Raw genomic sequence first — 24,063 nt, 5'->3', positions numbered from 1 at the left:
AATGAGTGGAAGCTTAGAAAAAGTGTAGGTTTCATTTCCATTTTAAAATATTTTATTTTTAATTTAGTGCTCAGCTCTATAAGCTGAACTTTTAACTCCAATCAAAGAGATATAATGAGAATGAAGACTGTTTTGATTCATTTATTTCTCTTCCTTTTTAATTTGTAATCACTTATTTTATAATTGGCTGTCGACTTGATATTTTTTAATGTCAACATTGGTTATTGACGAACTGTTTTAATAAGATCATTGATCCTGCATCAGTGAGATTGCACACATCCTCACATTAACGCTGCACCCACTGTGACCCTGTGAAAATGGGTGCTTATTGGTATGTTAGCGAGACTGGGTGAACTGTGCCCCCCCCCACAAGCCTGCTGGTCTGAGAGCAAAATGCAATCTCCAGGCTATTATTTTTCCCATCGCACTCATTTAGAAACCCATCCGCCCTCCTGCACCTCTTTTCAGCCGTTCCTCTTTTTTTTTTTTAACCACGCTGACGTTTTGGCCACTACTTTTGCGCAGGTGGAATCAGCCAGGTGACATCGCACGAGCCTGACCCAGTGTGCACGTGGTAGCCCTGGTCCACTTTTAGCCTAACCGGCACCTGTGTGAAAAGGCCTGCAGAACAAAAGGAGAGAAAAAAAAGAGGGGAAAAAAGCGGTGAGAGGAGAGCAGGAGCAGCGGAGGAGTCCAGAGCGCAGCGCGCGGACGCTTCCTCTTCTCTCCACCCCCTTCAGACCCCGCTCCACTCCATCTCTCTCTCTCTCTCTCTCTCTCTCTCTCTCTCTCTCTCTCTCTCTCTCCCCCCTCTCTCTCCCTCCCTCTCTTAAATTGACATTGGTCTGGCTCGAAACATGATAACAGAAAAGCTTTCCTCCGCTCCGCGCTGTCGGGCTGTCCTCAACCCCGATCACTTGAAACTCAAATAAGAAGGCGTGAAGAAGAAGCCAGGGGATCGCAGAGTGTCCTATCAGCGGGGAATAACACGAGACCTTTATACCATCACACACACACACGCACACACATCCTTTCATATGCTCTTTGCGCATCGCAGATCTCACAAAGTGCTCGTGTTCAACTACAGTGAAAGTTAACATGTATATGCACGCTTTGATCCGCGCCAGCTTTGGATTTGTAGGTTTCTGCTTGGTCGCCTTTGTCCAACAGTCAGCTTCAGGAAGTAAGACCACTCAAGGTAAGTTTTCACGTCAAAAATAGCCTCTGATTCTTCTCCTGCTTTTTTAAAAATGTGTTATTTTTTCATCCTAAATGGCTTGAGATAAGCTGATCTTTCCAGACTGCTTGGTGCCTGTAATTCATAGATTTGTTTGATGCTTTTTGAAAGCTGTTAATGGTGACACTTCTCTAAAATTGAAACCAGTTGTGTAAACTAATACAACTTGTATTTATGTAGGTAAGAATCAGGAGATTTTGACATTTAAAAGCGCATTAGGGAAGTTTTTTGAGACCTTGATTCATCAAGTTTCCATTCTTTTTAATTTGCTGCTTCTTTTGTTCATCTGTCAGTGAGCTCATTTAGCTCTTCTTGCTTATGCTATGTCAGGAGAGAAAATAACTTAATGAGGCTTAAATTAAGTTTCACATGGAGTCATCTGTCATCAGTAAAAACACTTGTCTTTGATCTGCAAGCTGCAGTGTGAACAGTTATGTTTCATAGCAGATCCTGCAGGTACTTGAAGTGAGACTACCAGGAGGCATTTGTCACAGTCCAGACAAGTATTTGACACCGGCCTGTAACACATGCACACACACGGAGGGAGCCTCAGTCTGTCAGACACACTGCAGCCACAGTGCCGTCCTGCCCAGCTGGCCACCCTCTTGCTCTCTTGTCTTGAGAAATGATTCCGAGCAGACAGGCGTGGCCTGAATCAGAAACTCTTGGCACCTTGCAGGAGCAAGTATAAGACCGGGTAGCGTGTGTTAAACACTCTGATTTCTGATCTGCTCAGCCTTCCCCTGCAGGTTTTCATCACTTAATTTCCCCACAATACAAGCCCAGAGCTGGAGCTGCCAGAAGTATTTGCATGCAAAGACACATCATTGGTTTGTGTGCGAGTGTTGATTGTGGTCGGTGAAGTTTCGCACACACAAAAAGACATCTCTCGGGCGGTCGACGAGGCAAAAAGAGAAAGGGGGTGGGTGACTATTTTGCATCCTGGGTGGTCTGCCCCCACTTGTGGGAAAACTCAATATTTACATTTTGCAATTAGAACTACTTTTTTCTCACTTTATTTTCCACAACATCAATTACACACTTCCTAGTAGCGTGGAATGTGGCCATATGAGTGTAGGTCTGTAATGGCATGCACCTGTTTGTTGGTCACTGAGTGAAAGGCGCTGGACGACACTTGATCAGCTTCTTCTCCTCCAATTCCTGTTTATCAGCAGCTCTGTAGTCAGATTTCACTTGTCAAGTTATTTGTAAGCATATTTTGTGCCCATCTCTAAATAAATATTGCGCCTGGCGTTGGTCACAACTCTGTGGCACTGACAAGTCTCCGTGCTGAGAATAACTCTGAAAAGCTGCAGAGACCGATGAACAATGACTTTTAAAAAGAGGCACAATTTGTCAGCTCAATATTTATTCAACACAGATGTTGGAGACAAGACTCTTCGTCTTTCATCAGTGTCAGACTAATCATGGCACCGTGTTTCAGGCATCAGTCATTACTCTGGGAAGAAGAAAAGCAGAGTGAAAGAGGAGTGGAATGAGGGAGGGAAGATTCAAGGATGTGGTGGAGAGAATGACAAAGAAGGGAAAAATGAGACAGGGGAAGCAGGAGAGATTAAGGGTGCCGAGACAGACAGGGAGAGGGAGAGAAAGAGAGGAGGGTTTTCTTGGTGAGCGAGCAGCAACAAGCGAGGGAAAAGAGAAGGAGAGGAAAGAGGGGAGCCACAGACGTCATGGCAAATCACTTTTCCCTCGAAACAGAGTCAGGAGCTCTTCGTTAATGCGGCGGCACCAAGGCAACAGTTGGTGTGGGGCTGACATGCTGCCGTGGCTGGCTGTGTTGGTGTAACCTCTGCTCTGGGAGCCTGGGGGTCTAAAGACGCAGGGCCGCCCGAGCAAGGGAGGCAGGCCAGATCCAGGCCCCTGGACACAGTGTGGGAACTGAGCTGCCTTGGCAATATGAGGCCCAAGTGACGGGGAGGCTTTTACCTAGAGATGCTGCATGCTTAGAGAGTCTCTAGATGGAAAGGAAGAAGACCCCCCCCACCCCCCCTACCCCCACCACCACCTCCACCACCCCCCAACACTCACTCACTCAACCCTTTTCCTTTTCCTTTTTCTTGCTTTGTTTGCTTTGTCCTCGCTTCCTTTCCTTTGCACTTAATGAAGTAGCCAGGCTTTTTCTCTGTCAGCCGTAAGCAGAGACTGCATCGTACCCGGCATGTCAGGGAAAACCTTGCTGTCAGCCTGTGACTACTATTTTATATTTCTGCAAACCAAAAAAGACATTCACAGCCTTCTGCATTGTCCCCAGTCCTGTCACTTTTATTACTTTGTAGACTGGGCTGAATGTGTTGCAGGTGTGTTAGCATTGCAAGTGTCAGTATGTGTGCGTACATGTAATTGGGACAATAAGAAAGAGCCTGGGCTGTGTCTGTGGTAATTTGGGCAGTTCTTTGAAACAGTATGTGAAGCCACATAAATAAGTGTTTAAATGGGGCTTTTATTGCATCCCTATCCCTTTGGCCTTGAACTTCTCACAGCATTTAGTAGAAAGCAGGAGTGGCACTAAATAAAAGACAGACTGGCAGAGACTGTGGCACCATCGTCCACGGTCATCACACTGTAACATTTCGACTCCACTTGGGCTTTCATCGTTTTCACACTTGTTTTCTCAGGCTGGTTTCTGCATTACCCTCCTGACAAACTCCTGCAGTAATATTTGTTGAGCTGTTCCCCTCAGAGACTGGATGTGTCTTGAAAAAAAAAAAAAAAGCAGACACACAAGTCCCCATTTGCCTGCCAAGGTACAGGAGCAAAATAATCGGCAAAGTAATTTTTAACAGCGGGCGGGTGGAAGAGGTATTCAGGTCAGCCAGGAAGAAAGTCTTTCAGTGTCCTTCTCGGTATGCTCTGTGACTTTGAGGAGTTAAGGACACTGCAGAGTGGATCACCTATCGACTTAAGTGACAGATCACCTCTGAATGACTCCTGTAGTTTTATTTGCCTGTGTAAGGTCAGGCTCTGATCACAGAGGTTCAAAATCCCTAACTGATGTAAAGACAAACTCGACAAATATTCTCCTCCTTTATCCCAAACATGCTCATTTTACAAGAAATAAAAGTAATGACACATAAATCATCAAATATAACAGTATTGTTAAGATTATTAAGTGGTCCTGTATGATCCCATAGGTAGATGTAAACATAATAAATAAAGTGAGCCTTCTGTAGTGTTTCTTGCATTGTGGAAAATAATAACCAGGAGGTGATATATGCTCAAAAACATGCTCAATATGGACTGTTCAGCAAAAAATGAAGGCGCGACTTTAACTGATTGGTCTAATATCTGTCAACAGTCATGTGTTATCGAACATTAGCCTGAATTGCTAGAATGATTGTCGTTGGCAGCACTGTTATGTTTCCTATTAGACTGTCCCCAGTTTTGGTCCAGATCATAGACTGTTTAAAAAGACTGGCGGCAAGATAGCTCTCCAATAGTGAAGCCAAAACAGATTATGTTACCCTTACTGTTTGGCTGTAGTAAAGGTTGCAAGGCCCACCCCTCCATTTAAACAGATGGTGAATGGGTCAAACTTTCACATAAAACTACAGGTTATAAATTTGTTCTTCAAACATTGTTTTTGTCATTATATAAAGTTCTTATCATGATGATTTTGTCCAAGTGTTTATTTTGTCTGTGGAGTTTAGTTGGTTGTTTGATGTTTTAAATAGAGTTTCACTGACAGCTCTGTTGCCAGCTCATGCATCCCTGTGTGCACCTGATTAGCAGTACAGAGAAAAGCAAGAGGAAACTTGATAAATACTGAAAAAATTTGCACTTCCTATGAGTGAGCGTCAGGAAGCTGTTATGGTGTAGACCATGACAACCTGAGGGACCTTTGCTGTTTCTTTGGTTATTGGTTATTGGTTATTGGTTTGAGGAAGGGATATGATGTCAACCAGCCAATCTCTAGTGCACGTCCTCCGACTCCAAACGCCACCAGCAGTGCTATATCAGTACCTGTTGCAAGGGGCATTTTGGTTTAATTTTTAAGACAACAGGAGGAGGTCATGATAGCCCCTCCATCTTATTACGGTCAATGGTCCAGCTTGGAAAGTCCTGACAAAGAGCACTTACTCAGAATTGCAGCCCTGTGTATCATACTAGCCTCATGCTATCAGGGCTTTCTGATGAGTCTATAAGCTCGGGCAAGGTTTCGGGCTGGATTTTTAAAGCTCTCACATTACCAGAAAAACTAGGATGAAAAGCAGTACCAACCAAGGTGCCCAAACAGATTCCTCATGTGACTGCGAAGGGGGTCAAATCTTCTATAAATCAGCCAAAACTCTGGTAGTCTGAGCCAGACCACGGCCCAATTAAAGCAGATGAGCTGCCTTAACCTTTATATGCCTTTCCCTGAACCAGAAGTACTCTGTTCTGATGAAAACAGCCAAGCTCATCTCAGTCTGTCTTCTTCTTCTGCAGCAGGCATGCGGCGTCAGACAGTTGTGTTCTCGTTATGATCAGAGCGCGCGAGGCAGGTCGAGCCTCGGGGTAGCCCTCGGTCACTGGCTGATGGGTGGGTGGAGGGGGATCAATCTAGTGTTCACTTTAGCACTCAGCAGACTCTGAGAAAGTGTCTGCTTGACAAGCGGTGCTGTGGTACCACTGTAAATGTTGTTACAGAGCAGCAGAGAGCGCACAGAGATTATTATCTTGGCATTACTTGTTGAAAACACTTGATAATAATCCAGTCTAAGAGCGCTGCGGTGTGATTCATGAAAATGACTTTGATCTATGGGGATGCTGCAAGGACAATAAAGTGTTTATGAATGTGATGAGCGATTTTAGACGGGATGTTAATGAGTGCACTTAACAAGCAGAAGTGCTTTCACCTCCCAAAATGAGGCTCCATTAGAGACAGGGAATCCTTTAAGTAAAACATTCAGGTTTATTATGCCAGCTTTATTTCTAATTCCCTGGCTGTAATCTGGCAAAGCTGCGGCTTGATACAAACATTTTAGTTTCAGTTTGAAGAAGCAGACTGCAGCGAGTACCGTGTTTACCGGCACATGCAAAGTCAAAGCTGTCCGGCTCAAGCTGTGACCCACGGCGAGCTGGAGGGCCTTCATTCTGGCCAGTCGCTCACTTTCATCCTGGCTGCTTGAATGTCAAAGGGAGACAGTTTCCTCTCTGCAACAGAGTGTCAAAGATTCTGCCGTGACGGAATCTGACTTCTCAAATGATCAATTAATCTATTTCCTCTGGTAGTCTTTGCAGTGTTTGTTTTATTACAAGCTGCATATTAGCTACGATGAGATGTATTCCTGCAAAGAGCAAATCAAATATCATTCCACTGTTTCAAGAAATGAACAGCTTGATTTCTTGCTGGTATAACATAAAAGTTTAACAGCAACAATTCAAGCGAAAAGCCAAACATTGTGAGATCAATACTTGTGCACACTTGTTCGTGTGTGTTAAATAAGAAGACCGCTACATTTGTCTGCAAATTAAAATACTATAACCAGTAGCTGTTAGTGTAGCGTAGCACAATGACTCAGAATATCACATAAAGCTAGCCTCTCATAAAATTGTTACAAACACACCTACCAGCATCACTGAAGCTCATTAATTAGCACATTATATTTGGTTTGTTTAATCTGCTTCCAAGAGTATCTGCTGGTTGCCTGGCAACTGCTCAGAGTTAAGAAATGTCATGACACATATCCCCCCCCACCCACCCATCCACCCAACCACACACACCCCCCACAGACACACACATGCACACGCACACGCATACGCATAAGAATGTTCTTTTTTTGTGCAGATTAAACAAACGTGTGTTTAGAGGTGCTGGTTGGTGGATTATGTAACTTTTTTAACAGTCTCGATGCTAAGCTAACTAGCTGCCAGATGTATCTTTAAAATCTAAGAGACAGATTTTGGTGTTGAGCATCTATGTAATTTTCAACAAGAAAGCAATAAAACATTTATATATGTCAAATTTCTCCTTAAAATATATGCATATGTGTGCATTAAAGTTTGCATTGAATCACTTCTGCATAACTTCCTCTCCCCATCCTCACGCATTTGCTCCAGCTTATTCTGTTTTACACAATTTGTATGCAGCACTGCTGTTAGGTCACAGCAAAACAAAACCCCAACCCGTGGACTCTGCAGATTCCCTGTTGCTCCCCAGGGGATCAGCTGTTTAGATCCTTCTGCCATGGTACCTTTCCCCCCCCCTTCCTCCAGCAGAAAATCACTTTATCAGCAGCCAGCAAGACCCTTGTGACCACAATTTGTCACCTCATTTGGAATGGTTGCAGGGCTGACAAAGCTGTACATTTTTTTTTGTGCAAAAGGAGAAGTGAAAAAATGTAGTTTCAAATTGCCGAAAACTTTTCTGAGAACATCAGCGTGTCTGCTTTGTATGCAGCACCGGTGTGAACTCCAACCCCTCACCCTTGGAGGTAAGGAGTACGGAGCTTGTTGGGAGCCTGTTTATTTCTCAAGGCTTTAATCTGAACAATATGTTCCAAATGAGGCCTGTGACGTTTCTTTCAACTGAGGCATTGTGGTGAAAATTAGAAAATTCTCCTGTGCTCCCATCTCCGTCCCTCTCACCCTGTCAGAGGTCTTTGTTCTCCGTGCAGATGCGGCACAGTGCTGACAACATCCCTGTTGATTTCGGGGGAGGATGGAGTCAGTGTTGACGGCACTCTGACCCCTCCAGACTTAAACTCACCTCCACAGCCCCCTTCATATGCACTGATGGCTTGCTGAGGAACTTCAGTGCCGTTCCTCAGCCAGCTGCAGCGGCTCTTAGATCATTAATCCTCTAAACCCCCTCCTCACAGAGCCTGCATTTGTTTTTCTGCTTCATTACTCAACGATCAGGGATACTGTGACTCAGGGGAAGATTTCAGAGGGACTGTCATCTCTGTCTCTGTACTCTGAAACACACTAAACCACCATCCTTCCTCCTATTTGGCCCGCAACCCCGCTCCCTCCTGTGACCTCTTGTGTGAATAATAGGGCTGCGTCTCCTTTTTTTGAGTGTTTTTTTTTGGGAGGGGGGTCAGTGAGGGACGTCATTAGGCTGGTCTGCAGTGGTCAGTGTTGTCAGAGGGGGGTTGGGGGTTAGAGAGAGCCTTGTTTACAGACTGTGTGTGTTTACATTCCTGATGGTGAGCGCCAGCTTTAGAGACTGCTGGAAGTGAAAGGGAATGCTCTTATTCTGCTTAGTAATGGAAAAATCCAACCCAATACATCAAGGAGTCCAGATGAAAAAAGCCAAGTTATTTATTTGGTGGGTTCTGGCCAGTGCATTCTGGGTAGAAAGAGGGATGACTTCACGGGGTGAATTTGAGACTTCCTCAATGGACAGAGGCATGGGAAAAACCAAAGTACTGTCTGCAGTGTTTAATCACCCCCTGTGAACTCCTTATACAGTATATATTTACTGCAGACTCTTAATAGCCTACAGCGCTGATTAATGGCAAGAACGGGCTGTGCTGTCTTGTTTGAAATTATTACACCATAAATCATACAGACATCGGAGCTACAACTAATGATTATTGGTATCAATCAATTAATGTACCAATTATGTTCAAAAGAAAAGATTGATTAATTGGTTCATAAGATTTCATCATATAGCAAGAAGCCCATCACAAGCTCCCAGAGGGCCTTATGTCCTGAAACGTCCTTCTTTGTTGGAGTCACAGTCTTAAACCCAAAGATGTTTGGTTTACAATGAAAATAAAGAACAAAGGAACCAAGATTTGAGAGATAGAAGCCATAACATTTTGACATGTCTCCCTTGAATTAGTCATAAGAATAAGGGATGCAAATTCAAAGAGTCCTCTGTGATTGATCTTTAGAAATGTTAACGATCAATTATCTTTTAATCTTTTAAAAAACGTTTTTTTCCTATGACAAAATCAATACCAAAAACTAAAGAACATATAGAGGCCAATAAATTGTAATACATGCTGAATATCAACATGCAAGAGCAGGCTCATTAAAGTAATCTCAGCAGACATATAGTCGTATAGCGTGATGCTCAAATAGATAAAAGTGTAATGCTGCAACAAGAGAACTGAACAGAAAAATATTTCAGACTCACAATGTTTCTTATTGAGAAAAAATAAGCATCTCCACACAGCCGGATGTCCCTCAGGAGGGCAACAAGGTCACAATCGGTCTGGCGGCACAAACACCTGCTCAGATAATACTGATGATGCTGTTCTGCAGACATATTTGCATTGCTCATAGATGATTAATCCCCATGGGGGGGTGAATTAAATTTTTTCACTTGTGTTGTTTTTTGATCATGCCATCCACATACAGTAGTTTGATATATATACATAAAAACATTCTATGCCTTTGGAGAGATGTCAGAGTGAGGAGGCTGCCATCAACCAGCACCACCTGAGCAGTTGGGGGTTTGGTGCCTTGCTCAAGGGCACCTTGGCAGTGGCCAGGCAAATGGACCAGCACCTCTCCAGCCACCAGTCCACTTGCCAAACTTCGTCCATACTGGGACCTGAACTCTGGTGACCCTCCGGTTCCCAAGCGAAATCCCTATGGATCCCTGAGCTACTGCCGTATTTTGCCCCTCAAAAAAGAGCTTGAGGAGACCTGGTGCAGTGGCTGGCTGAGCGTCTCTGCTGTGTGAAACACCTTTAACCAGTTGGTTTGCATTGAAACATGATTTTAACTTAAAACCTCACCCTGATCGCTGAATATAATATGAGACCACATGTGTGTTATCCATCACCTGATGGAAAATCACAAAAGAAGTGTGTGCTTGAGAATGTTTTTGACAATCAATTGCTCCATACTCAATGAATTAGCATCCGTTGTCATAATAGTTGGTGATTAATTTCTGACTTATCATTGCATCTCTGGAGGTCTTTGAACATACCTTTCTTTCATGGACTGTATGTTAATTTGGACACCGTGCCTCCATGGTCCACCCATTGTGAGATGTGAAGTCACAATACTGCCTAGACAAGTTCTGACATATTACGCTGGTGGAGCATGTGCAGAAGGGATCTGGCTGGTTCACCACTAACCAAAACATGCATTACAATTTAACGATTAAGGTCAAAGATCCTCAGGTCAGGCTAACGAGGGTTCTGGTCCCTACAGAACAGAAAAGTTAGTTCCAAGTTGTTCGCCTAACAAGGCTTTGTAGATGGGAGAATGGAGTTTCATAGCTGATCCACAAACTTAGAAGCACGTCCTCTAAATGAACAGACAATTAAAAGCTTTGTATCAGCTAGTAATCTTAGTGGGTGTCTGTCGATGGAAAGACATTTTTTCACAAGTTTTTAACTTTCTTTTAAAATACAAAATGTCATCACTGTTATACTTTTATAATTACACAAGCCTTTTCAGAGTTTCCAGACGTGACATGGTGCTGCACAGATTAATTACAGGGTCCATTTTGAATTGAGTCTATAATTCAAGTCATCATACTACCAAATTTGGGGAAAATATGCTGACGGATGGCTGACAGTTTAAAATCTGGATGAAGAAAAACTGAAAGGCGATGTCGACCAAAATTTTACTGTAGCTTTTAAAAATAACGATCATAATTATAGTGAGCGTGATGACATCTTATGAGTGCTTAAGTAATCAGAGGATGGACAGAGAATGAAGAATTTTTCAAGCAAGAATGCAAAAACTTTAAGGACTTTTGAAGTGTCATTTATGATATTAAACTTTACTTTTCAGGGTTACTGACAGTTTTGGACAAAGCAGGAAATTAAGGATGTCAGTTTCAGCTGTGCCAAACAAAAAATTATGGGGTGTTGTATATCATTTGCAGAGATTATATAGACAAAACAATGAATTATGTTTTATCAAGAAAAAACTTCTACAATGAAAATAATTATTGTTTAACGCCCAACATCCAAAATCTCTGTTTATAACTAACTGACTTGTTACAACTCTGAAATAATTTTGGGAAGACTGCAGGCCATTTGACGGCTTATGATCTGTATTTTTCATTTTCAAGAAAAAGTTAAGCCCAAAATGTCCTCACATTTTCACCTCCTTTCTATACGTGGAGTAAGAATCTACAGATGTTATGTTTTCTTCTCTGTCACCCCTTTAAGCAGTCTGAATGAAATACAGTAGGAGTGGTGATGGAGAGGCCATTAAGTATTTAATGTGTCTGTATAAGTGAGATGTTTACATGGAGTGATTGTGCTGTCTCACAGCATTTCAATGAAGCCTACATACACTCAGCTCAGGCCTGCTGAGCTTCACATTTCTGAGCTGTAGTACTTAATGCCTGCTTCACAGCTTACACAGAGAACCATTCACTTTATACCTCCGTTTGACAGGAAACAACTAAAAATATCACACTTGTGCTGTAATTGCTACCTTGCCATCTTTATAGTTGGTACAGTAACTGGTTAAAGCAGCCACCAATGAATGTAATTGCTGTGTGCAGAGGGGAGAGTGTCATGTCAGTTAGCTATGGCTGTATAAATATAAGGTATATAGCTGGACTGGAGTGCCACCCTTCCCGTATTTAAGATATTCAGTATGAGGCCAAGAAGTCATTAACAGTGGAGGACACATGCCATGTATGCTGAAAGATTCCTTTAAAGGTTCAAATGAACTTCCTGTCACTTCGGCTGCCAATAGGAAGCGGTTATATGTTATGCCCAATTTCTCAGTGTGGTATATATTAGACATCTAACACTTAAGACTGTGTCATGTCAGCTTCTCTCTGCACCCACTTAGTATTGCTCCATGATTCCCTTAATTACTGTAATAAGTGTTTTTCTACAGGAGGTGGTCACGAGGTCTGTGAGTCAGAGTCTGTTAAGGCCACACAAGCTTAAGGAAAAAAGCACGGCACCAGATGCTCGCTCTGTGATCCAAATCAGAGAATGTCCATCATTTATTCAGAGTTTGAGCCTGAAGAGATGTTTTATAAATGACACAAGGTGAGGTCATGTGACCACCCTGCAGTCTCCAGGCTCACCACTGTGAGTTTTGTTAAAAATTACATGAAAAAGCAACCCCGAAAGAATTCATGAACTGAAGAAGCAGATACAAAGATCAGATGTTAGGGCATAAGTTGGTAGACTTTCATGATGGCGATGTAACAAATGCGCTTTAGATGCTGTTGGTTGTTGTTTTTTATTGCTTTTGTCTGAAGAAGCTTAAAAACCTTTTCAATTTCACAGGTTCACATTTGCCTCTATACGCTTCTTTTTTCCCACTTTCTCTTCCCCTGGAAATGAAAAGAACCCACAATATACAGTAATGTAAGGTCATAATACTTAGTCAGTCCCAGAGGGGGGAACTAATTTAGTGCTTCTCTTTGTTATAGTGCCAAATCTCTGATTGAGGAAGCTGTAACTGTGTGCCAGAAATAAGAGTTTGATGTTGGTTATGATAGGGTGTTTAAAATAGAATGATGAATTGATGAATAATCCAAAGAAAATGTATTTGTACAGATTGAACTGATTGAACCAAGCAAAAGGACAAAAACAGACTTTGATGTCTTTCAGTAATGAGATGTGGCTGTTTTTCTTGGTCTTGCATCATGGCACAATGAAATGGATTGTTTTTTGTTTTTAAAGGATTTAAAACACAATTCATCAAGAAAATGATACGATAATTAAGTTATAAAAATCATCACAGTCCTGTTATTTTTACTAATTCGTGGGCATGGAGGTCAGCCGTCAATGCAGTATTTCTACAAAGTTGGACCACTCACAGGGAACCTGAAACATAACTTAAAGGGATATTTCAGTTTTTTTGAAGTGGGGTTGTATGAGTTACATTACACTAGGCTCCTGCTAGCCACAATGAGTGCCGGTGAGCTCTTCCCCTTTAATGTGAAAATTCCCAGATGACCGGCAGGCAAGCTAGGCTATAATTCTCTGGGGGCAGGGACACCTCTTTCGCATAATTTCGCTAAAGTTAAGAAAATATGGTCCAGGCACTCATGCAAATGCATGCACCAGTAGAAAAAATTGGAGCTATTCGGTTGGCAGTCAGAAACCCCTTTCTTTTGATACTTTTTTCAGGCACACCTCGCAAACCTATGTTCTTCCGCTGCATGAGCACGGATACACGCCGAAAATAGTGCCAAAAGAATGGGGGTTTCTGATGGCAAACTGAATATCCCTTTAAAAAAGAATGGTCAACATATTTCACAAGTTGTGATTCTATTGGGATAGCTTGATTTGGTAGAAGTAGGGTTGTTTGAGGTGCTGATCTTTTTTTGTTTGTTATTTTAAGGCTTTTATCTTAATTTTGATAAGACAGCTTGAGAGAGACAGGAAATGTAGGCAGAGAGAGAGGGACTGACGTGCACCACCTCATACTAGGAATCGATCATAAGACCAGTGCGTTGAGGACTGCATTTTCTCTCTACTTGCTCTACCAACTATGCTAAAGTGGTGCTCCATGAATGGACTTTCAGAACGCAAAGTAAAACTTTGAAAAATGTCCAAATAGGGCGTGCAATTACACCAACATCAGTGTTAGGGTCAGAGTTTCTTGGTAGAGCTGACCCTGTTTGCAGCAGTTGATTGGCTAGCTTCTGTTCCGCTTTCTAGACAAAGGGGCCCGAGCTGACTAGCATCAGTTGTGGCTAATACAATAACTATTAACAAGTACCTCATACAACTACGCTTTAACAAATCCAATCCATCCCGTTAAGCCCTCTGTGGTAGGTCAAACTTGAAAAACACAGAATCCTAAGTATCCCTCGATTCTACTAAGCAGCATCTTTCATTTCCTGACATCACCAGAGTTTATTTGTTTTTAACTTTTACAAACTGTTTCCTCTCACTCACTAGTTCTACCTCATAAGTAATCTTAATTTGTGAAACACAGCATGGTCAGCCTTATAGTCACTGTCCTATAAAACCCAAACACATACATTTTAACGTGATAGACACAGGTATGATAAAAAAATGAAATGAACATCTGCAGACGTGTGCATTTGGGAACCTGATATTTCTCTGCTTAATTCCGTCTGCATGTTCTTGTTCATTTTCCCTTGGCTCTCAGATTAATCTGAGGCTTGGTGGTCAGTGGACATAAGCAGGGAGGGCCCCGGGAGGTTTGAAGTTTTGATCACAGTTTCTGAAAGCACAGGATCAGTCAGTGGTTATGATTCCTAAACATTTAGAGTGTGTGAAGGATGAGTGTAAATATCCCAAATGGAAGCCGTGGATATTTTTATTCACAACTTTTTAGAGGCCTGCTGGACAGCCAACAGAGTGTCCCTTCATTAGCTGAAGGGGATTTTGGCAAGAGTTGGGAGGGATGCTAAATTTTGTGTTCATGTTGACGTCTGCATTTCATCAAAACCTTTTTTTGTCTGCTTTGCTGCACATCCTGAAAATTCACATTTTCACTGAGTGCTGTGTTAGTGCAGGGACTATGAGTTCCTGTCCTTTCTACAACCTCGTGTCCACTGGCTCCAGATTAAAGTTACATCCATCCAGTTACATTATTATGCCCCATTGTAAGGTTTTTGATGTAGATTCTCATTTCAATGTTGTTATATTGTAAATATTCAAAGAGTTTAAGCAGATTATAGTATATATAGTATAGTATATATATATATATATATATATATATATATATATATATATATATATATATATATATATATGTATATATATATATATATATATGTTGGTACTTATAAATACAGTTGTGTTGATTTTTAAGGCCTCGCAGTTCAGGTTTAGCTTATGTCAGGTTCAGAAATATAAGATCACAACCAACAGATGAAGGCCTGTTCACATTTAAAAGAAGAAAAGGGGAATGATGCTGTTTACTGCTAGCTGGAACTGTAAAACTGAGGAGAGATTTAATGAGTTCGAGCAACAGCTCTATAGCATTGATTGAGCTCGAGAAACAGCTATTTAGATTCTCGTTACTGGAAGTAGAAGTCTAGCACCTTCATCAATAGTATCACACAGACAGAAAGCAGTGATTGGTAGGGACAACTGTAGTTGAACAAAGAAAGTGCAAAGTTTCACAATCTCACTCTTTTTTTTAAATGGCACCACAATATGAAACCAAGGATTAAATACTGACTAAATGCCTGGTGCAAGCCTAAACATTAATTATTCTCAGTAATTAGAACGGGGCGGCTGTAGCTGTGAATCGGTGGTCTATCAACCGGAAGGCAGGTTGTTCGATCCCAGCTCCTGCAGTCACATGCCGAAGTGTCCTTGGGCAAGACACTGAACCCCAAATTGCTTCCTCTATTGTTCAGCTGTGTGCGAATGTGTATGAATGACATTAACACTATGGATGCACCGATCCGATCCTGGTATCGGATATCGGCTAGATCGGACCCAAAAAGCTAGATCGGATATCGGGGACAAGGGGACGATATATAGTGACGATCCATACGGCAGATCTATTTATCTCAGTGGGAAACACTACGTTGACATATTTTGTATTTTCTCATTTGAAGCATTTTTTTTTATACAGAATATTGAATTCCTCTTATCCACTGCTGAGGTTTAAAGTTGTATTGTGATATCTGTTGGTTATGAAGATTAACTCACCAAACTGCTGGTACACATTTATAATCTCTTGACTAATAATACTGTCAGTTTAAAAATGTTTATTTTATTTGAGTTTACAAAGTCAGAAAAGCCTGAAGTTGCCAAACATGATTCTATCCTCACATTAAGGAATATCCATCCATCCATCCATCCATCTTCTTCCGCTTATCCGGGTCCGGGTCGCGGGGGCAGCAGCCTCAGCAGGGAAGCCCAGACACTCCTCTCCCTGGCCACTTCCACCAGCTCTTCTGGGAGGATACCGAGGAGCTCCCAGGCCAGCTGAGAGACATAGTCTCGCCAGCGTGTCCTGGGCCTTCCCCATGGCCTCCTTCCAGTCGGACATGCCCGAAACACCTCCCCAGGGAGAGGTCTGGGAGGCATCCTAACCAGATGCCCGAACCACCTCATCTGGCTCCTCTCGATCAGGAGGAGCAGCGGCTCTACTTTGAGCCTCTCCCGGATGTCTGAGCTCCTGACCCTATCTCTAAGGCTGAGCCCAGCCACCCTGCGGAGAAAGCTCTTTTCAGCCGCTTGTATTCGCGATCTTGTTCTTTCGGTCACTACCCACAGCTCGTGACCATAGGTTAGGGTCGGAACGTAGATTGACCGGTAAATTGAGAGCCTTGCCTTCTGGCTCAGCTCTCTCTTCACCACGACAGACCGGTACAGCGCCTGCATCACCGCAGACGCCGCCCCGATCCGTCTGTCAATCTCCCGCTCCCTTTTCCCCTCACTCGTGAACAAGACCCCGAGATACTTAAACTCCTGCGCCTGGGGCAGAGACATTAAGGAATAGAGATTGTTAAATCAATATCAGGATCGGATCGGCTAGTATCGGTATCGGCAGATACTAAAGCCCAGGTCTCGATATCGATATCGAGACCTAAAAAGTAGGATCAATGCATCCCTAGTTAACACTGATGGTCCCTTACTATATACAGTAGCAGCCTCTACCATCAGTGAGTGAATGGGTGAATGTGACGAGTAGTGTAAAAAAGCGCTTTGAGTGGTCAGAAAGACTAGGAAAACGCTATATAAGTACAAGTCCATTTACCATTTACTAATTAAAGTTCCTATGAGGAACTTATAGGAACACCTCTGTACCCCTGTGGTCAAAACTGTACTTCTCATCTCTTTGCTGATTTTGCTCCATACATTTTAAAAAGTGCTATTTAAAAAAACCCAACCTTATCCTGTTGTCTTTTAATTGTCAAATCTTGCTTGAAAAATGTAAACAAAGGCTGTTTCAGCTACGTGCCGTTAATCACTTCCTCTGACACCTACAGTGGTTTTAGCCATTAAAATATTTATTAGTATTAACTTCAGTCTATTTTATAACTAGTGGAAAACTCATCACAGGAGCTTTAAAGGAAAGAGGTAAGGTGTCATATTGTATGTTTGTGTCAGTGCTCCTTCTCCCAGTCTTCTTTGTCTTGAGAACCGTTGCCACTGAATGACCCAAAATGAAATACATCCTTAAATATTAACATATGAATTGCTATGTCATAAAATCCTTAGGTAAGATCATCAATTTACCCAATCAAGCTCGGTATAGATTTAACTGCTACTAATGGTCTGGTCAAATCACCAAGTGTCAGGATCAGTTTTCCCAGTCTTACGGCTGATGACTTAAGTCTCATTACCTGGATCCATTTTTGGTTTTTTTCACTTAGTTTTTGGTTATTTAACCTGTTGGTAGAGCATGCCACCAAACAAAAGCGCTTAGTCATTTTTTACTTGTTTGTTAGCAGAAGTAAAAGGCTTGGAGCCTCAACACGCAACTCTATTGAGAATCATGAATTGATTTTACTTCCGATGGTGAAGGACTTTATTGACTTTGACTTTCCGTTCCTCAGCCAAGTCACAACAAGAATCTGTGGCTTTATGAATGCCTAATCTGATCTAGTGTAACACAGAATAATAGAGCTGGGGTTATTATAGGGATTAGGGAACAGCTTTGATAGACCTGGGCCCAACAACACATGCTGTTTAAGAGTCGAACATCATCAAGTGGGTCGTTGACAGAAGAAGGATAAAAGAGATGTAACAAGTCTGTTTTCATGCAGCACAGCCAAACAGACTCAGTTACTCTGTGCGTAAAGTAATTATCCTGACCTTAACCCCATCCTGCTCAACCACAACCCCTAAGTATAGTGTAATTGTGGTTCTAAGATAGATAATTACAATAGTTGCTGCTTTGTAATTATACAGAGTACGACATACGCTGTGATCCCATGAACACCTTTTTATGGAACTGAACCCAGCACCCTTCCTCTTCTGCCGCAAGGGACGGATATCGTCTGAAAATGTCTTTGTCAGGAGAGCTTGTTTTGTCTCTCGAGTGTAACACCATCTGTTTAAATGTGCACCAAATCATTCTACCAGGAATACTCAGATGAATACCTTTTTGCCAATTGAATGCATCATTTGGTCCGTATTTTTTATTCTTATTTTAAAGCTGGCCACAGGCAGTGAGAGTAAAGCTACACCTATGGGTGTCCCAGCTCTACTCAGGCTATTTCTGTCTCCAAAGGAAAGGTGATGGGTTGGAGGGGGGGCAGGTTTTGGGCAAAGCAAACAGCGAGGGTCTCAACACTCAAAGTAAACATTACCCTATGTTTGAACTACACACCTCCAGCCCTACAGTTCTCCCACACACCAGCGCTCTCCTCTCTGAGCCTTATTCTGGCTAACACCCCCTCCAGCCGGGCTCAGCTAAATACCCTGCTTATCCCAGGACCTTCCAATAAATTAGAGAGGAAAAGCACCTCTGACAGGGTCTCACCCCCTCGGCCAGTAGCCCTTAGCCAGTAACTCTGACTAACATGTTCAGAAAACTTTGGAATAAACGCACTAATGGCTTCTTAGATTGAATTTCCCTTTAACCTCAAAGGTTGTTTTGTCTGGGAAATTTAATACAATTATAAAAAAGACTATTTATATGCCATTTAACCCTGCAAGCCTACCTTTACAATCTAAACATTAAAGTCCGCTTTGCTGAATCATGAGCATGGGGCAAAAAATTTATGAGTGAGACACTAGGGCCTTACTGATTTTGGACTTTTAGGACTGATATTGAATTTTACAAATATTCCGGGTGATATAATGACATATAAAGTGGCGTTGTCTGTGTAAATGTGCACAGATTTTGCACTGTCTTCTCAAAGAAGCTAAAACACCACTCTGACAAGCAAACAACTTAAATAAAGGATATGTTATGTTATTAAAAAAAAACATCAGGCAGAGGGAATGAGTGCAGTGCTGTGATTCCCATCTGAATGTGCTCCAGACAGGGCTGAGAGTATTAAAAATAATAGAGGTGAGCTGGAGAAACTATATGATGAAACCAATTCCAAATAACCCCAAGCATTTTTTATAGGGATGTACAGAACAACAGCCTGATAAAAGGATCATTTTATTGGTATTTATTATTCCAGTCATTCTCTTTTATCAAATAAGAACAACTGATAAAAGTTGCTTTTGTTTACTTATTAACAAGCCTACAGATTGGTCAGATTGGTCATTACGTACATGGAAGAAGAACAAGTGCAGTCGCAAAAAGCTAACAAAAGAGTAATATGGCGTCACCAGTGTGGATGTTTATTACAGTTTCAGATTGTATTTTGCGAAACGTGTCGCCAGTATTCAGAGAGAAGGAAAAAGTCTTGAAGTTTTAACATGGCACATCTTCTAAGTCACATAAAAAGCGGTCATCACAACCAAGATGTATTGAAGAAATGCAAAACAGTAGTAGCCACAGCTAGCTTTAGTATTAAAAAACTACATGCGCTTTAATGCCATTTAACAGGCATCTGAGAACAGCAGAATTTTAACCAGAGGCAACCAAAGCTAAAGCAATTAATGAAATAATCACCAAATTTACAGCACAGTAATATTTGAAACAGTATCCCAGGTGGCCACTACTGTGCAGACTTATTGTGATGTCGACACACATTCACACTCCGATTGACAATATCAGTGACATGAGTTTTACCAATAAATAATGGACATAGTATCCGTGACGTCACCCATCTGTTCCTGAGCGCTGTTTTGAGGCCAATCGACGGTGGCAGCCATATTGAAAATGTGGAACTCAACCAGGCATAGTGTGATGTAAAGAGGCAGAGTTTGAGCCTCCTAGCCAACATCTATGTGTTTCAGACTGGTAGTCAAGTCAGTCATGTCCTTATTTGGGCAAAAACTCTTAATCTTAATGTCTTCTGAAACGTCACGTTAGAAAAAAATGAACCCTCCTGTATAGTGTGTGCCGATAGAGAAATTAGCTACGTAGATCCAAGCCGTTTTTTGAACCAGGATGTAAACTTATTTATTAATGCTGCAAAGATCGTCTTTTTTGAATTGGTGTGTATGTGGTTTCCGGTGTGGTTTTCTGCAGCCAGCCTCAAGTGGATTTTCAATGAATTACAGTTTATAACACTTCTGAAGCATGGGCTTCATAGTTTGAGGTTGCCGCTTAGTTTTACCACAGACATATGGACTTCTGATGTCATTCCAGTGAGTGTGCATAGTTTGAACGGCCAACATGAAAAAGACATTAGTACATGCACAGGGTTATCTGTATCGGTTATCAATGTCAGCTAAAATATATCTGTCGTGCATGCCTGATTTTTTTCAGCATAATTTGACTTGATTGATCAAAAATTAAAGCTCCTCTGAGGAACTTTTGGTTTGAGTTGATTTTGGTGCCCGCTGTGGACAAAGTAGCACAATCTATCTTGTTGCTGATTTTGTCTTGCACATGTGTTGGTCTCATCTTGCTTTCTTTAACAGTCAAATGTATCACGTAACAAGAATCTTTGCTGTGGAAAAAAGGCTGCAGCTGATTTCTTCTTCTGACACCTACCCCCTGGCAGTGGTTTTAGACATTAAAGATAACCACGGAGAAGTTGTCTACCTGAATGCTGATGGATTTGTTTGCTTTTGTAGGTTATAGAGGTACAACTGTTTTAATTTAGGTCTGTTTCATAACCAGACAAGTTTGTGCAGGAGCTTTAAATAGGTCCATATATTGTTAATACAGTTATATCAGTGATTCTCCAACAGATCTGTTGGTTGGCCTTTGTTTGACAAAGTTTAAGGTTTTATTGAGGTGAATCCCTTTCAGGAGAACGAAAACATTCTTCATTGTTGTCTGTTTCATCCAACAAAATCATTGGATTCAATATTCTGGGAATGTCAGTGGGTTTAAACACAGACTTAAGCAATTTGTGGCTTAATGTGCTCAAGTCTATTAACCAGATGAGAGCCCTAACAGCAGCAATATTCAAAATGACACATCCACCAGAGGAAACAGTTTAAACTTCTGAGCATTGCCCAACATCTCTTTCTTCTGGGGTTTTGTTGTTTTGACTTTGTTTATCCATCCTTGTCTAGAAGCGCCGGCTTCATCCTCTGCTGCCTTGACTTGTTCCCGACAACTGTGATTCCTCAACACAAAAGAATGAAAGAGCCTCTCAAATGAAAAACAAAAAAAATCTTTCATCATGGGCATGAGTCAATTACCAGGGCAGCATTACTGAACACGCTCAGTGTTCAGAGGATCATCGTCTGGAGTGAACAGAAAGGATATATTGATTCTGACATGTTTATTTCCACGGCGGAGACATGTTGGCTTTCCAACAACACCAGCACATTTAGCGTTTGTTGTCCATGTGTCTATTGAAATTCTGCAAGTCACTCTTATGGGTGGATTTTTTAAACAATGCTTTGACAGACGGAGGCTATTGTAGTTTGTGGGCCAGGATTTCTTGATTTGTTTTTATTTCATTTTGTGCAGCTTTTACCACAGGCAAAGGGAATGTGGGTGTGTTATGTGTTTGTCAGGTTTTTATCATCACAAATAACATGTCTAAACTCTTCCCAGAATTTCCGTCTCTTGTGTGAAGGGTTGCACACTATAGGCAAACAGTTTTCTCAGGCTGTGAAGCTGATTTCAATATGCTAATTTCCAGCATGAATGGAGACTTAAGGCTGATTTATACTTCTGCGTCGCCCTACGCAGCAGGGGCTGACGCGGACATGAGAGCCCCTCATACTTCTGCGTCGGTGTGTTTGTGTCGCGCAGCAATTCTCCGCCGAAACGCCTGAGGGCAGTGCGGTCTCTCTGATAGCCGGTCGCCTGCTTCCGGTCCCGCTACGATCTCTGTTTACTTTTCCACATCGATTCAGAGCGTGTTATGTTAATCTACAGCTGATACATGTTGCTGTTTATCATACAGACATGATTACATGAAGAATAGAGAGGAGGAGATGAAATACACGGCCGATGTGTGGCCGATGTCCGGGACCCCGGAAGTGCTGTGAATGCGGGAAAGACAAAGCCGTCGAGCGGACCAATCACAGAGCTTGCGGTCCGCGTCGGCTCTACGCGTAGTTACTTTTTGGAGGAGGTGCACGTCAGCTACGTGCGTAGGCCTCTGCGTAGGTACGGGAGCTACGCGGACCTACGGCGTAGGTTACGCCGTCGATTCGACGCAGAAGTATAAATCAGCCTTTAGCTGCTGCCAACCTTTAGAGATTGAAGTTTGATTTTTGGGGACATTTTCGCACAATTTTGCCTACAGAGTGGAGGTGGAGCAGTTGATGGGATTGTGTAGCACAACAATCTGCGTCTTAATACGACCAAGAGGAATGAGCTCATTGTGGACTTTAGGAGAAAGAAAAATGACATCCAGCCCTTATTCATAGGTGGGGTCTGCATGGACAGGGTGTCGGACTTCCGCTTCCTGGGAGTCCACATCACAGAGGACCTGACTTAGGGCACAAACACAACTGAAGTGGGGAAGAAGGCCCAGCAGAGACTTTATCTCCTCAGAGTTCTCAGGAAGAACAACATCCCTCAAAAACTGCTGGTGTCCTTCTATTGCTGCGCGATAGAGAGCATCTTGGCCTACTGTCTCTGCGTGTGGTTTTCCAGCTGCACAGTGGGGCAGAGGAAAGCGCTCCAGGGGGTCATAAAGGTGGCTCAGAGGGTCATCGGCTGCCCTCTCCCCTCCTTGGAAGAACTTCACAGTTCCCGCTGCCTCAGGAGAGCCCAAAACATAGTGCAGGGACCCATCGCAAACCTGGTCATAATTGGTTTGAACTGCTGCCATCAGGCAGGAGGTACAGGTGCATGAAAACTCGGACAAATAGACTGAAAAACAGTTTCTACCCCACAGCCATCACTGCACTGAACGCTGCTAAAACACAAATCCAGTACAGTGATATCTTGCCTAAGGGAATTGTGCAATGAATGTCCAATGTAGATGTTTGTGTAGGTTGGTCTGTCTTGTGTTTTTTTTTTTCTTATCACATATTTTTTTCATATTATCTATTTGCACTGAAATCAGATTTCACTTAATTTTCGTTTTACTTCTGACAATGACAATAAATATATTCTATTCTATTCTATTCTATTACATAATTTTACAGTTTTTTGTAAAACAAGGTTGTTTTGTTCTTTTCAAATCCCAAATGCTCATCATCTGCCCCCGTCATCATTTGAAATTCATTAGGTATCATAAAATGTCTCTTGCACGATGTCACAGGCACTTACAGTGTTATATTTGTTGTCGCTCTTTTCACCTCAACAACTGCCGGAGGCAATAAAAGCATCAAACTGTTCTGTTTACAAATGAAACTTAATAAAATAAAATAAACAGAGTTGTGCTGGAAAGTAAGATGTACAGTTTTCAGTTTTTCTGCGCTATTTGTGTACCTACAAGTTTTTTTTCTTTGTTGGTTCAACCTATGTCTCAAGCTGTCAATTTTTTATTCCTAATTGCAGTTTGTGTCTTCAGGCATGTTTGAAAAGTGTGTTTGTGAGTCTGAGATTGTGTGTTTGTGTCTTTAAGTATGATAGTGAGACTCGGCAACCTTGCAAGATGAATCGAACTGATGCTCCAGATGGGAACATTAATAACAAAACAAAAAGAGATACTCTTTGAGTTTCTGTCATAATGAATATTAATGACTACAGTGGCTTGGCACCAAGTAACCTGACAATGAGACAGATATTTTGTTGTGATTAATGCCTCCTCTATTGAAAAACACTTCCTCACATGGCCTCTCCTGCTCTAATCCTGGAAGACAGTCTGCGGGGAGAAAAGACCCAGGCTGCTCTTCTTGAGGATTCACATTGTTCATACATAATGTAAATCAATATAGAGCAGGGGGACCAGAGAATTTGCATCATTAAACGGCTTTGTGGAAACTTAGCAGTAGAGGAACCACAACTGTCCCGCACCTTCTTACTGAACGTTGTCCAGCACATAACAATATGTACAGAAA

General features: G+C 42.0%; 1 protein-coding gene across 2 annotated transcripts in view; it reads left to right on the top strand.

The window, feature by feature from the left end:
* The first annotated feature begins 853 nt into the window (after window positions 1-853).
* The window catches only part of scube3 (signal peptide, CUB domain, EGF-like 3), a 96,210-nt gene continuing 73,000 nt past the window's right edge, over window positions 854-24,063 (top strand). For both annotated transcript variants that reach the window (XM_034695239.1, XM_034695238.1), the window contains exon 1: window positions 854-1,198. In XM_034695239.1, coding sequence (XP_034551130.1) covers window positions 1,099-1,198 — 100 coding nt within the window. In that variant the 5' untranslated portion in view covers window positions 854-1,098. The remainder of the gene's footprint in view (window positions 1,199-24,063) is intronic.

This window comes from Notolabrus celidotus, chromosome 11, assembly GCF_009762535.1.
Source record: "Notolabrus celidotus isolate fNotCel1 chromosome 11, fNotCel1.pri, whole genome shotgun sequence".
NCBI lineage: Eukaryota > Metazoa > Chordata > Actinopteri > Labriformes > Labridae > Notolabrus > Notolabrus celidotus.
Note: the sequence above shows the minus strand (reverse complement) of the source record. Positions and strands in the feature narration are given on the sequence as shown.